We start from the raw sequence: 14,574 nt of genomic DNA, 5'->3' as shown, positions 1-14,574 counted from the left end.
TAATTAATTTATTGGTTTAAGATAGAGATCTGAATAACTTTAAAATCAAAGACACCACAGTATCCCTTGAATTGAGTTGAAACTGTAGCGGTTATATTTTCTTTGAAAATCGTTATTTCACTATACTTGCGACTAAAATAAACATCCTAACCTTCGGGATAGTCATAAAGCAATCGAAATTCACCAGTATTTTCACGTCAGGTCGCATGAAAGTACCTGTAAGTATTTCTTCTTTTTGAACTTTCCTCCTTTCAGTCGCAAATAATTTAAAAAGCTAAACCGTGATTTCGGTTCACTTTCGGAATAATTTCAGAATAAGATAAATACCAGTTCCTAACTCTCAGTGCTGAAAATTTCCGTCTTATATGCCTTTGGAGGCAACGAGAATTTGAACACTCTTGTAATCAGTATAATTGAGTTAGCTAGGATGGACTGGGTACATTGTAACAAATGCCTCAAGGCCCTTATTTCCAACAAAGACATTCGTCTGTACATAACTACATGTGGGTGCATATTTTGTGACAAATGTAAGTTTGATTTGGTATAACATCTTTAGCAATGCTAGTCCAAGATTTATTTTCTGAACTATACTAGGCTAGTTACTATAGCAAAAGAGAAATATCATACACCTAACTATCAAGGAATTAACAATTTTATGCATTGCCTCTTCTGAAACAACCAATTTAAAAATTATTACTTCCTAAAAACAGCAAGTTCATATCAATTCTGATCTTCAGAGGGGTTTTATGTTTAACTGCATTCCAGCCTTCCCTTAATATTTGAATATAGCCTCACACTTGGGGCTGGATTGACAAAGTGCAGGGGCCCAGTAAAATTCTAGTTAATTGACTTCTTGCTATCTTGGAAAGGGTTTAGGTTAGGAAAATGAAACTTTCAGGGAAGGGTCTACAGGCTAAAGTATATCCAGGGAAGGTATTTTGAAGTACCTGCCTCCACTCCTTCTCCCTCTAGAGGGCCCTCATGTTTGATGACCTTTGAAATATATATATGTTATAAAAGTGAAACCTTGCTAAATAGATCTTCTGCTTAATTGAAGTAGGCCTACAACAAAATTTTTTTCAGCTTCATTTCTTTGCTCAATCCAATTTTGTAAGGTTTTAAAGATATGCAAATACATTTCCTAAATTTTGAAACAAAACATTGATATGGCTCAAAATTCTACTCAAATAACAGGAATATCATTTTCAGAACTAAAGACAGAGAAAAAGCAACTAGTAACTGAAAATTAAGGTAAAATGTTGTTTTGTCAAAATTTCAATAGGTATAGACCTGTCACGTAGGCAAATTTCAGGGCCCTCTAGAGGGAGAAGGAGTGGAGGTGGGTACTTTAAAATACCTTCCCAGGACATACTTTAGCCTGTAGACCCATCCCTGAAAGTTTCATTTTCCTAACCTAAACCCTTTCCAAGATAGCAAGAAGTCAACTAGAATTTTACCATATATATATATATATATATATATATATATATATTAGTTTTCTTAGATGTATTACTTACTATTTTGATAAAATTCTAGTGGTTGACTGAAGGAAAGGAATAACTTAAAGAGCCCCTCTTGTACATATTACAGTTCTTGCTAGAGCAGGGTAAACTACCCACTGATTGGAAGACAGCTACAGTAACCCCAATCTTCAAAAAAGGTTCAAAAACAAACCCAAGAATTACAGACCTATCAGCTTGACAAACCTGGTCTTTAAACTCATGGAGGGAACCCTTAGAGATGGCATCATTGAACATGTACTGGAAAATAAGTGGATCAACCCAAAACAATTTGGCTTTCTACCAAGAAAGGGCACCATGACTTGAATGACTGGACAGAAACCATTGAGAGTTGAAAGTCTGTTCTTGCAGTATTCTTTGATGTGGAGAAGGCCTTTGACTCAGTCCCCCACTCTGAATTACTAAACCAGCTCAAAATCTTCAACCTGTAACCCTCCATCACCACCTGGATTGAGGATTTCCTCTAAAGCCAATCCCAGAAAACAAGAGTCAATGGAATTTTCTCCCAGCTAAGTCATGTAGAAAGCAGCATCATACAGGGCAGCACCCTTGGGCCCACAGTGTTCCTACTCCATGTAAACTCTGCCACCACAGCACTAAGCAGCCACCACAAAATCTATGCTGATGACACAAAGCTCTACTGTATGTACAACAGCCAAGATGATGTAGACGCCCTGCAAAGAAACATCAACATTTTCACTTCAAACCTTCCAAATCTTGGCCTCAAACTCAACATTATGAATTGCAAAGTAATGTGGATTGGAAGACCAAAAGGCAGCTCCCTCCTCATCTAATTATTTGAGATAAGCTGGGCTAAACACACATTGTGCCAGTCAATGATAAAGAAAAAGACCTTGACATCATCATTGACAATTAGCTCAAATTTCACCTCCAAACAAACAAAGCTAATGGGGTATGGTCTTTGATCCACCAATCCTTCAAGTACTTCAGCAGGAAGACAATCACCCAGCTGTACAAAACTCTAGTCCAGCCAGTCATTGAGTACGGAAACATAGCCTGGGGGCCGTCCTACATCAGAGACTGCACAACCATAGAAAAGGTTCAATATAGAGCAACCAGAATGATGCCAGGTGTAAAAGGGAAGCCACATGAAGACTGCCTAAAAACTCTTGAGCTTTCAAGTCTGTCTTACAGACGTAAGCAAGGAGGTTCCATCCAGATGTTCAAGATGAAAGGCAAAATAGAAAATCTGCCCTTTGAAAGTTCTTCAGGAAAACAGCCATTAACCAAACCAGAGGCCACTCAGAAAAGGTGTACAATCCAGAAAACATGCCCATGCAAACTTTTTCTCAGCACAAGCAGTCAACACATGGAACAACCTGTCTGAACATGCCATCCAAGCACCAAACATTAATAGCTTCAAAAACAGCATTGACAAGTCCTTGGAGAAACACAACAACAAATTCAATGCATTTGTTGAGTGGTCAACATAACTTAAAGATCAACCGCCTACAAACCTATCAAGCAAACAGAGGGCATTAAACAAGCAGGGTAACTGCCAGATGGTGCTGAACAACTTTAAGAAAGCAATGTATAAAATACTATTCAGATAGTGGAAGCAAAAAACTGAAAAAATTGCCTCAAGTATAAGGACAAAATTGGATAATTGTATGGAGTGTAATTGTGTGACCTAGGTCTCTATAATATAATGTGTGATATAGGTCTCTTTATAAATGCTATCTGGAATGGCCCACTCTCTCTCAGCTTCAATGGTCCAGCAAAGATTTCTTTGTTGTTAACAGTAGAAGTATGGTCAAAATTTGACCATTTCAAAGTTAATCTACCAGTTTAATCCAGTGTTAAAATTTTTAGTTTTGACTATCTTTTGTCTGGAAAGTCCAGAATTCTTGAAATATGCATGTCCTGCTTAAGAATATTAGAAGTATGTGACATTGAGGAGTTTAACATGTTTCATCAGCATTTTGGGTGGGATAGGAATTCCATGCTAATTAGGGAGGGATTCAGAGAGAATGTTTTGTATTTTAGAGCTTAGGATCTATTTAAAAGAAAACATATATAAAATTTACTGAGAAAGGGTATACCTCAAATTTATTCCGTGATAAATGAATTAGGGTGTTGGGATCAAAGAAGTCAAATACTTAAAAATATGAACATAGCATGAGGCCAAGCAGCAGTTCCTGATGATAGAAAAATATAACATCAAATCAGTAAAACAACAATTTAAAAAAAAATAAATGCTTTTTTAATGTGAAATATTATTACAAATAATTATCATCAAAATCTCTTGTTGTTGAGAAAGTACCCATAAATTCAACAGCTATGTTTTCATTCAGCTTTGGACATTCATCAATGAATGTCTGAATTACTGTGAATTACCACCTGAATTACCATTAATGTCTAAAATCTGGTTAATAGTAACATTCACTGGTGAATGTCCAAATCCTTTTCTCTGCTTAGAGAAAAATGAGCTTTGAATCAACTTTTTCAATCTCATGCAAGCTTTCATAACACAAAGATTTTTAAAGGCCACTGCCCTCTGCAGACAGAAGGAGCAGAGGTAGGTATTTCAAATTACCTTCCCAAGACACACTTTAGTCCCTGAAAGTTTCATTTTCCTAATGTGACCTCTTTCCAAGATAGCAAAAAGTAGCCAAACTTGAATTTTATCCAGTGCAATTAATTAAGGGAACTGTAGTCATGCCCCTTCCTCTAGATTTAAAAAAATAGGTAATACTTGAGATTTCAGGTTTATCAGAAGGAAACAACTTAATAACATAAAAGTATTCAACTAAAATTAGATTCATATTTTATGTTTTTTTGAAATTTCACATTTGCATCTCTGTTTGTGTATTTCATCCTCCTGATGGCCCGGTATATAGCCCTAGAATACACAACTAAAAGAAAGCATTAAATTTTACTATCTTTACTATAGTTTAAACCTATCTTTGCTTTATTAGTTTTCTTTTAGTGTAAATAATCATACCTTGAAAACAAGTGTTACCACTTTGTACACTTGCTAAAATTAGTTATTTTAGTGTTTTTAGTAAATGGTGTCATCATATTTCAAACAATAGTAGAACCAAATGAAAGTCAACTCTTGGGTCCATTTATCTGTAGCTCACTTACTTATTTGGGTTAGGGATCCATATATAAGATAAAAAACGACTAACAGATCTTGATTTCATTGATGACATCACCCTGATTAAGGCAAACAAGGAAACGCTCAAGGTGCTTCTTGATGTCATTCAAGAGAAAGCAAGTCTTTTAGGATTGAAGATTAGTTCAGACAAGACAAAAAGCATGGCAACATAACAAGCAACTCACCACTTAGCATAAAGCACAGGGACAATTCAGTAGAGCAGATAATGGAATTCAGATACCTAGGAACTACAGTTGAAAAGTCTAGAATTGGACAAGCCAATGGAGCTTTTAATCAACTAAAGCAAGTTTGGCAGTCAAAAAAGTACTCCTTGAGCCTGAAAATGAGGTTGTTCAACAGTAACGTCCTCTCTGCCCTCCTTTATAGCTGGGAATGCTGGAAACTGAATCAACAGCAAGAAAAGAGGATTTTCGTTTTTGAGAAAAACTGTCTTCACAGGATACTGAATATTAACTAGAGGGGGCACATAACTATCTAGACAGTTTGCTCATCATGCATCAGCCCCTGGTAACAGATGTCATACACCAACAAAGATGGCGCTACTTGGGACACATATTCTGTATGGTGGAAGATAGACTCCCCAGAATGGTACTAGAGTGGCAATCAGAGGGAACCAAAAGAAGAGGAAAGCCAAAAAATACTTTTTGTCATACCTACCAGCAGAACCTGAAGTTTATTAGTTCTACAGTCCAACCCCAATAGGAAGACGTCTGGATAGCACCCCATATGAGGGATGGTTGGTGGTTCTTTCTGGATGCCGTGGGTGCCTCTGGTGGCACGGGAGAAACTAAGGTCTCTTGCTTATTGAGTTACAAACTACTCAGTAACTACTTTTATGTTTACTTTTTACTGCTTACATGCGAGAGAAAATAGTTGATGCAGGTGAATAAAACTTGAATGAATTCTCAAAATTCATATTTGGGCTGATCCTTGACAATTTTCGTTCACCTGGCTATTCCAATCCTGGAATTTTGTGTGAGGTTGTATGTTCTATCCTAAAGTCCTTTGACCAATTTGACTTCAAAATGACATGCTACTATTTATTCAACATTTGAAGGAAGTTTGTCCAGGATGCAATTTGATGTCATACAAAAAAATGTATTCATGTCAAGAACTTGAGTTCAATGTAGGAAAACCAGAAACATTTCTAGATTTTCACACAAAATAGTAGTTTTGCATTCAAAACATCAAAACTTTTCAAAACTATTAATTAAAAAAAAAAGCTTTCTGAAAAAAGGTTTTTCAAAGAAAAGTAAAGACAATACTAAACTTAAGATCAGAAAAAAAATACAATAATTCAAACTCAAAATGATCAGAAATTACTATTAAAGAATAAATGAAACTCAAAACAAACAGTAATTAAATAAACAACCATAGCAAACAAACATACAATAGGTATTAATGTAAATAAAAAAAATCTTAAAATGAGCAAAATTTTAATTGAATATGCAAATCAAGTATAAAGCTAACAAAATCACTGCAAACAAGAGTTTGGTTATTGCCCCCTTCCCTAACTGTAATAGTCAAAAGCCTACTGCATAATTGACACTTTACTGAAAACTATATTACAAATATTTTCTCTTGTACTTATTACAATATTGTAGATAAAACAAAAATTACAGTGGAATAAAATCTTGAACTGATGAGCTTTCAGCAATTGATATCATTATGCATCAAATATTCAGTTTTATTTTATTAGTTGTGACTGTTCGCGACATGTGTAGTTTTTTGTGAAGCACCAATGAGGCAGTAGGCTTTAGATTTTTACTGTTAGGGAAAGTTGCAGTGGCCAAACTCTTATTTGTAGTGATTTTTGTTCACTTTAAGCTTGATTTTTATGTTCAATTTCAGTTTAACTCATTTCAAGATTTATTTATTCATTTATATTAGTACCTGTTGTATGTATATTTGCTCTGGTTGTTTATGCAATTTCTGTTTGTTTCGAGTTTGAATTATTATAAGTTTCTGTTTCTGCTGACCATAAATTTAATATGGTATTTACTTTTCTTTGAAAAATTTCTGTTTTAGATTTTTTAAAATTAATTTCTGGTTATTTTTGATTGCCAAAGTTTTCAACATCAGAGTCTCACCAATGAATCAAAACTCGTATCAAAGCAACAATATCAAAGTATAGAAAGTATCAAAGTAAACAAACTAACAATAAGCAACTTGCATAATTTATAGCCTTTGCCCTAGGGGCTTAAGGGATTTTAACCCTGGAAACATGACTATTTGGTCCTTGGACTATTTTGAACAAAATGGCTATCTCAAAATTATGGCTGGATGCATTCAGGGAAAAGGGGGTGGAGGACTGGTTGCCCTTTGATCACTTTTGACTCTGAAACAAGAACTAGAACTTTCAATTTCCAATCAAATGAACCCCCTCTAAAGTTAATACAACCACCTCTTCTACAAAAACCTAATATGTTAACAATGGGCTACTTACAGTTGTAGTTATTTGTAGTTATTGTTATTTGAGTTGTTTGTTAGTTTTTGAGTTATTGTTATATTGTTTGAGTTCTAGTTATTTGACTTTTGAACTATTTTGAACAAAATACCTATTTCAAACTTTTGATTGGACGCATTTGGGGAAAAAAGCACCAGGGGGGGGGCTGGTTACCCTCTGATGTCATTTGATTCTTGAAAAGGGCATTAGTACTTTCGATTTCTAATCTATTGAATCCCTCCAAAGTTTAAAGACCCTTCAACCAGGAGTGTCCCGAGTCTCATTTCATTGAGGGGGGGGGTCTTTGTTAATTTTTACCAAATTGCTGCCGGATGTATGCTGCATTTTCTGCAGAAATCAGGGATTTTACTAAATTTATGTCGATTATGCAAAATTTGTAGAGAATTTTTTGCCTTTGGTGAAAATATTACCAAATGCCAAAAAAATTTTTTTTGGGGGGGGGCTCCCCCTGAGACGCCCCTTTCATAAAAACCTATGTAAGCAATGGACCACTAGTATACCTCATGACCCTGCACCAGGGGGGTGAGTCAACCATGGAGGTATAGATATTTTTTCTTTGAACTATTTGGAACAAAATGGTTATCTCAAAATTTTGACTAGATTCGTTTGGGGGAAGGGAGGGGGGATTGGTTGCCCTTTGATCACTTTTGACTCTTAAAACAAGAACTAAAACTTTCAATTTCCAATTGAAGAAGCGCCCCCCCCCCCAAAGTAAATACAACCACCCCTTCCAAAAAAAACTTACATGTTAACAGTGAGCAAATTGCATAAGATATAAGCTATAGTCCTTGTCCCAGGGCTGTGGACCCCTGACTTAGAGCTGTTAGACCTTTGGACTATTTTGAACAAAATGCCTATTTCAAACTTTTGTCTGGATTTTTTTTCGGGGGATACAAGGGGGTCAGTGGGGGGCTGGTTACCCTCTGAGTCCATTTGAGTCTTAAAAAGGGCACTAGAACTTGCAAGATCCAAATGATTGAGACCCCTCCGAAGTTTATACGACTAATTCTTCAATAAAAATCTTATGCTAAGAATGGATCACCATTCAATGTCATTTGGCTCTTAAAAAACACACTAGGATTTTCGATTTCCAATTGAATGAGCTCTTTCCAAAGTTTATATGACTGTACAACCATCCACTCCATAAAAATCTTGTGTGTTGAGAATAAGTAACTAGCATAACTTACAGCCTTAGCCCCAAGGGACAGGGGGAGTCAAACTAGTAGCATAGTTATTCTGCTTTTGGACTATTTGAAGAAATTGGCTATTTCAAAATTTTGATTGGCTGAATTGGGAGAAACGAGGGCATGGGGATGGGAGGTCTAGCTACCCTCCAATCTCTTTTGACTCTTTTAAAATAAGCTAAAACTTTCAGTTTCCAATCAAATCAGCCTCTTCCAAAGTTTATATGACCTCCCCTTCCATAAAACCTTATATGCCCCCAGGGCATAACTTATAACCTCTGCCCCTGGATTACGGAAGGTTATGCCAACTTATATGCCCCATGGGCATAGCTTACAACCCTTGCCTTTGGATTCTGGAGGGTTGTGCCAATCTTGGGGGCATTGTTAAATGGCATTTAGACTATTTTGAACAAGAAGGCCATCTAAAAATTTTTATTGGATACATCTGGGGAGAAGAGGATGTGGTGGAGCTCGTTGCCCTCTGGTCACTTTTTACTCTTAAAAAGAAACTTGAGATTTCAATTTCCAATCAAATGAGTCCTCCAAAGTCTATAGGACCACCCTTTCCATAAAAACCGTATACGTCTCTGGTGGATAACTTACAGCTCTTGCCCCAGGCTATGGGGGTTCTATTGACCCTGGAGGAACTGTTATATGATCTTTGGACTATTTTGAACAGAATGATTGTCACAGTATTTCCATCTGGTGTATTTTGGGGATGAGGGGAGCTAGTTGCCCTCTAATTACTTGTGACTCCTAAAAAGGGAACTGGAAATTTCAGATCCAAATCAAATGACCCTCCTCCAAAGGGTATACAACTACCCCTTCCATAAGAACCTTATATGCTCCAGGGAATAGCTTACAACCTTTTCCCCAGGTTTTGGGGTGGTTGCATCAACCCTTGATTTTGAATAAGATGTCTATCTAAAAATTTTATGCATTTTGGGAAAAGAGGGTGTGGGGGGTTGTTACCCTCTGATTAATTTCGACTTAAAAAGGAAATAGGAGTTAAAATTCACAATCAAATGAGCCTCCTCCAAAGTTTATACAATCAGCCCTTCTTTAAAACCTTATATGCTCTTGGGCATAACTCACAATCCTTACCCTGGAGCTCTTGGGGGATGTGTCAACCCTTGAGGCATTGTTATATGATCTTTGGAATTTCCACAAAATGGCAATCTTAAATACTTCAGTCACATTCATTTGGGGGAAAGACAGTGTAGGGGTAGGCTAATTGCCCTTCCATAACTTTTGACTCTTAAAAAGGGAACTAGGCCTTTATATTTCCAATCAAGTGAAACACCTTCAAAGTTTATGCAACCATCCCTTCCATAAAAACCTTACATGTCCCTGGGGCATAACATATAACACTAGCCTCCGAGCCCTAGGGCTATGTTTACCCTATAGTTTTGTTATCTGATCTTTGGATTATTTGGAACAAAATGGCTGTCCTAAATTTTGATCCGATGCTTTCAAAGAAAAGAGGGCGTGGGGTGGCTATTTGCCTCTCCAATTATCTTTTACTCTTAAAAGGGCACTAGAACTTCCGGTTTCCAGTTGAACGAGCCCCCTCCAGGGTTTATACAACCACCCCTTCCATGTGAAGTACCTGTTAAAAAGATAAATTAGAAAACATGAGTTATATGACCTTTACAATAGCCAATGCTATAGTGTTGGCTCTGATTAATCCATTATAATAATGCCACTAATTGTTGGCTGATTACCAAAGATCGTCTTTGCTGGCCGACCATCTATTGCAAAATGAAAACAGGTCATCCCCAAATGGGGTGGAAGGAGATTGTAAGGAAAGACTTATGGGAATTTGAACTTCTTGAGAGGGTGAAAAAGGAAGGCTTTGAGTAGATTGGGATGGAGGAAAAGTGGGAAGGAGAAGTCTGTAGCTTTGTTGGCCTCATTTGGCTTGGTACTGCAACGAGTTCTTAGCAGTAGTAGTAGTAGCAATTATTGGTAGGTACGATATTTTATGGGGTAGTGCCACACTATTAAGCCCATGTCTTTGAAGTAAGTATAATAAATCGGATCTTAGTTTCAGTCACTTATCTCTAAAATTTTAATCGCTTTTCAGGACCAAATCTTCTGCCTCCTTTCTTTTCTTACTGAAAGTCAATATATTGTTTTATGTTGAGTGAATTATTTGCTGATACAGAAAGTCAATGAGTAGCCCCTAATGTCAGGGGCTCCTATGATGCAGTCTATACAATTCCATTTTGCTGTCTAAAAATATTCAAGGATAAATAAATGTGTGTCTATAGAAGGCACCTTTTCTTTTTTGAACTATTTACTTTACCAAATATTTCTTATCACGTTGGACGTTTAGTTGAAACGTATGGGAAACTTATAAGGGGACAAGCTCAAACTTTCTTAAAGAAAAGTTGTTTTTTTTTGTTCATTTATTTTAATATTCAAAATCACTTTTTCTTTTTTTAATCTTTTTGAAAAATCTTTCTGTATTTTCTTTAATATTTAGATTAAAAATATGACATATTTGGGCAAATACAGTCGTTTTCCCCCTTCCTTAGAGAATGTTTCCCATCTCCCCCACAGGCTTCAAAGAAAGTGCCTGCTGATGCTCTTGTTTCGTTCCGGTTTTAAACTTTGAGCTTTTAAACTTTACTCTGTATTGGTATATATCCAACAGCAACAGTCTTCAGAGTTACTGCTGCTCGTATAGAATCGGTTATTGGCAATTTTTTTATTTGTAATTAAGGGGGTTAACATTATATTCTTTGTTTTACTTGTAGTTGCAATTCTGATTGTTTCAAATAGTGTAGGCTATAAAAGAGTTGCTTTAATGAAAAATTTTCATTTAAAGGGAACTCTTACTTGCTACTATGCTTGTTCAGAATTTTACTTTGCCTGGTTTTCGTTTTAGTAATAGTATACTATTACTATTAAAGTAATAAAAAAGTAATAAAAGTAAAAAATTAATATATTAAAGTAATAGCGCAGCATTTTTTTCTTCAATGGATGTTATTTAGAACCAAATTTTTTAAATTGTGAAAAGTAAATGTGTTTTCCTAGATCTTTTTGCCCCCCTCTCTTGATTTAGACAAATATATTCTTAAATATTTTCATTGAAAAAGTTTTCCTTTTCATTGAAAAAATTGAAAAAGGGATAAGCTTCCCTCAACTCCTTTACATTTTGAAAAATATATTTTGCCCACACCCTTCTAAATTTTCACGAATTGGCGCCATTGCATTGAATTTGAATAAGAGGAAATGTTTAAATTTTATTTACACGGAATATTTCTAGTTAAATATCATTTTTACTATGCAATATCCTTAATTCTATTTGAGTTCCAAGCTTTCATTGTAGTAGCAGGGACACAACCAGTTGAGGAGGATAGCCAAGACCCCCTCCTCCGGGCCTCAGGCTGAGGGACCGATCGGAGGATTGTAAATAAATATAGAAAATAAGAGCAAAATGCAAATGTACCTGCTCACACAAACTAGAAGGATGGTCCAAAGGGCCTGCCCACAAAGTGCCTCAATAAGTTATGGCAGTTTGAACCTCAGTGATCTGCTGTAAAAGGGTTCAAGCTTACAAATGAGAAAAAAAGAATATACATAAAGAATAAAAATATGTTGTCTTTGCAATTCAAGAATTTCAGGAAAATATACGGAACATTTTATCTAAGGATGTTTTTGTCGAAGGATCTTTTTAGGTACTCATTTGAGCAGCTGAGTTTCGAACACTAAGCTGTACATGGCACAACTTAATATTACAGCTTCATCAGTCATTTTGTGATTTTGTATACTTATTTTTCCCATCTCAAAAACGATTTTACTGAAAGCATGAGGGTTGATTAATATTTGCTAAAGAAATATTTTTGACCTTAGCAATATATAAGAAAACACTTGAAGAAAAACTTTTATCCAGAAATCACAATTTTCCCTGATTTTTTTTTTTTTTTTTTTTTTTTTTTTTTTTTTTTTTTTTTTTTTTTTTTTTTTTTTTTTTTTTTTTTACCAGTCTCAGAATCTGACGGTTGTCACAAAATTATCGAAATCCGGGTAAAATAAGTTGAAAATTTGGATTTTCCAGAATTATATCATTTTGCTCTGAATTATGGGTGCTACTGCCAGACAAAGATCATTGCCAGATCAGACTTCCACATCAGTGCTAAAGCTGATAGTTTTCAAGTTTCAACGAAATTGTTTTGTATTTTATTCCAGCATCAGTTTAAAAAACAGAAATAATTATAAAATCGTGGGAATCCTGATAAAAGTGACGGTACTCTTCTAGTAGTTGTACTCTTCCTAAGCCCCCCTCCCCCAACAAATCTTTCTTTTCCCCTTTACACATTCTTGGACCTAAAACTTGATCAGAATTTTTTTCGAGATCCTTGGTGCCACCAGCTAGTTGATAGCATGCTGCTAATCTTGGCAATTTGACAAATTTAATTGTATTGGAAGAATAGTTAGCCCACGAAACAGTTGAGAATTCTCCAGAGGCAACTATATAAATTATGGATAGTCTAACCAGTGAACTAGCATGACCAATTACATGCTCTTGATCTGTAACCATACCAGTACGCAGGGAGTCAGAGGGAAATCAGAAATTCTTCCACCCTGCAATTGTGTGAAGGGACTTCTTGAGAAATCGTTGCCTAAAGAATGCACTGTTTGGATTTTCAAACACAGTAATTTCAAGCTATAATTACTCAAAGGGATTTTTGGCCATCATTGTGTTTTGACTTTGGGTGGCCAAAGTATCACTCATTGAGATCATAAGCCAAATTAGGACTTCTAAGGATTGCCATGTACATTTTTAGAAAAAGTATTTCATATTCTTATATTGAAATATTCCTATCCCACAATATGAAAATTTAAATTTTATCGACTTTTTTTTAGTTGATTTTGACGCACGAAAGCGATTTGTAATTTGGGTTCTTTAGGAAGGCATTAAAAAATTCAATTTTTGGATACCAGGACTTTTGGCTAAAGTATTGCTGACTCTTAAAAATATCCAGAGAAATCATATAACTCTGTGACTACTATCATGTCTTATAGCACGGTATATTATCATTCTTTAAACTTTCTTAAAATTTTATGACACTTTATAAAAATTTATATGAGTTTGTTTTCATGTTTCTTTTATAATGACACTGAGGAACTTATGCTTAGAAATTTGGGGAGTGGAATTTTAACGATTCTTTTCTGAGAGAAGAAAAAATGACATGATATTTGTGGTTTGCCTCCCAAAAAGCTGAGCTTCTGGGGATAAACAGCTGTTGTTAATGATTTTCTTGCATAAATTACGTGATTTATGATTGATTTAATTTCCTACTGCTTGAAAAATTATCATAATTCCTTCAATTTCTAATATAATTTTCTTCTATCTCCAGGCCTTGGTGAGTTTAAGGACAAACAGTTCAAGTGCTGCATATGTGGCAAGATGGCTCAAGCGACGAAACTAGGTTCAACGGTAATGTAGGCTAAATATTTTTTTTTTAATTGATTAGTGTTTCCAGACTAAATATTTAAATCATTCTAAATAAATAAATAAATAAATCTAATATAAAACTAATCAATATCTAATTTTTTCTAACCTGAACCAATGCAAAATTAAGGAATCAAAAATTTGTTATGTTGAATTTAACAAAATAATCAAGAGTGGTAAAGTGCCCTTTGCGAGTCTTATCTTCGACGGGAAAGAAAACATTAAAACTTACAAAAATAGAGAAATTGTTATTAGGCCTTAATGTGCGATTTTTCAAAACCTAAGTACCCCACAATTCTGGGGGGCGGGGTAATTCGAATCCCATCCCCTTGACGTTTTGGCTGTGTGGAAAAATGAATATTCGCTACTGATAAAAATTTCTCTCTTTTCAAATGAAAATTCAGTTAGACATCGATTTCCCTCAATTACGAGTATTCCAACAAATGAAGAGATCCTAATTGGCATTTTTCGCCCTAATAGTTCATTGGTGGGCGCTGAACGGTATCATTTTCTTTCTTATTTTCCTGCTACAACTAACTTCCTTAAGAGAAATCCTTGCAGATATTACATTCTTCCTAGGGTGCATTACATTCTTCCTTGGGGCTAACAGATAATTGTCTTTCGATGTTGAATAGAATAGGAAATAATTCTATGGGATCTAAGACACTGACCATTGTAATTAACCTTAATTTGGGATTTGATTTTGTAAACTCTGTGGGTTTCCTTGCTTTTCAGCAAGGAAACCCGCTGTACACAATTGTTTAGTTTGGGACGGGGGTCAGTGGCGTGACTCTGTA

General features: G+C 35.4%; 1 protein-coding gene across 2 annotated transcripts in view; it reads left to right on the top strand.

The window, feature by feature from the left end:
• The first annotated feature begins 257 nt into the window (after positions 1-257).
• Positions 258-14,574, top strand: part of LOC136028280 (RING finger protein 212B-like) — a 71,270-nt gene continuing 56,953 nt past the window's right edge. For both annotated transcript variants that reach the window (XR_010617799.1, XM_065706021.1), the window contains exons 1-2: positions 258-527; positions 13,683-13,762. Coding sequence is in view for 1 of the 2 variants with exons in the window: in XM_065706021.1 (XP_065562093.1) it covers positions 428-527; positions 13,683-13,762 (180 nt within the window). In the remaining variant the exon portion in view is untranslated. The remainder of the gene's footprint in view (positions 528-13,682; positions 13,763-14,574) is intronic.

Source organism: Artemia franciscana, chromosome 6, assembly GCF_032884065.1.
Source record: "Artemia franciscana chromosome 6, ASM3288406v1, whole genome shotgun sequence".
NCBI classification, from domain to species: domain Eukaryota; kingdom Metazoa; phylum Arthropoda; class Branchiopoda; order Anostraca; family Artemiidae; genus Artemia; species Artemia franciscana.
Note: the sequence above shows the minus strand (reverse complement) of the source record. Positions and strands in the feature narration are given on the sequence as shown.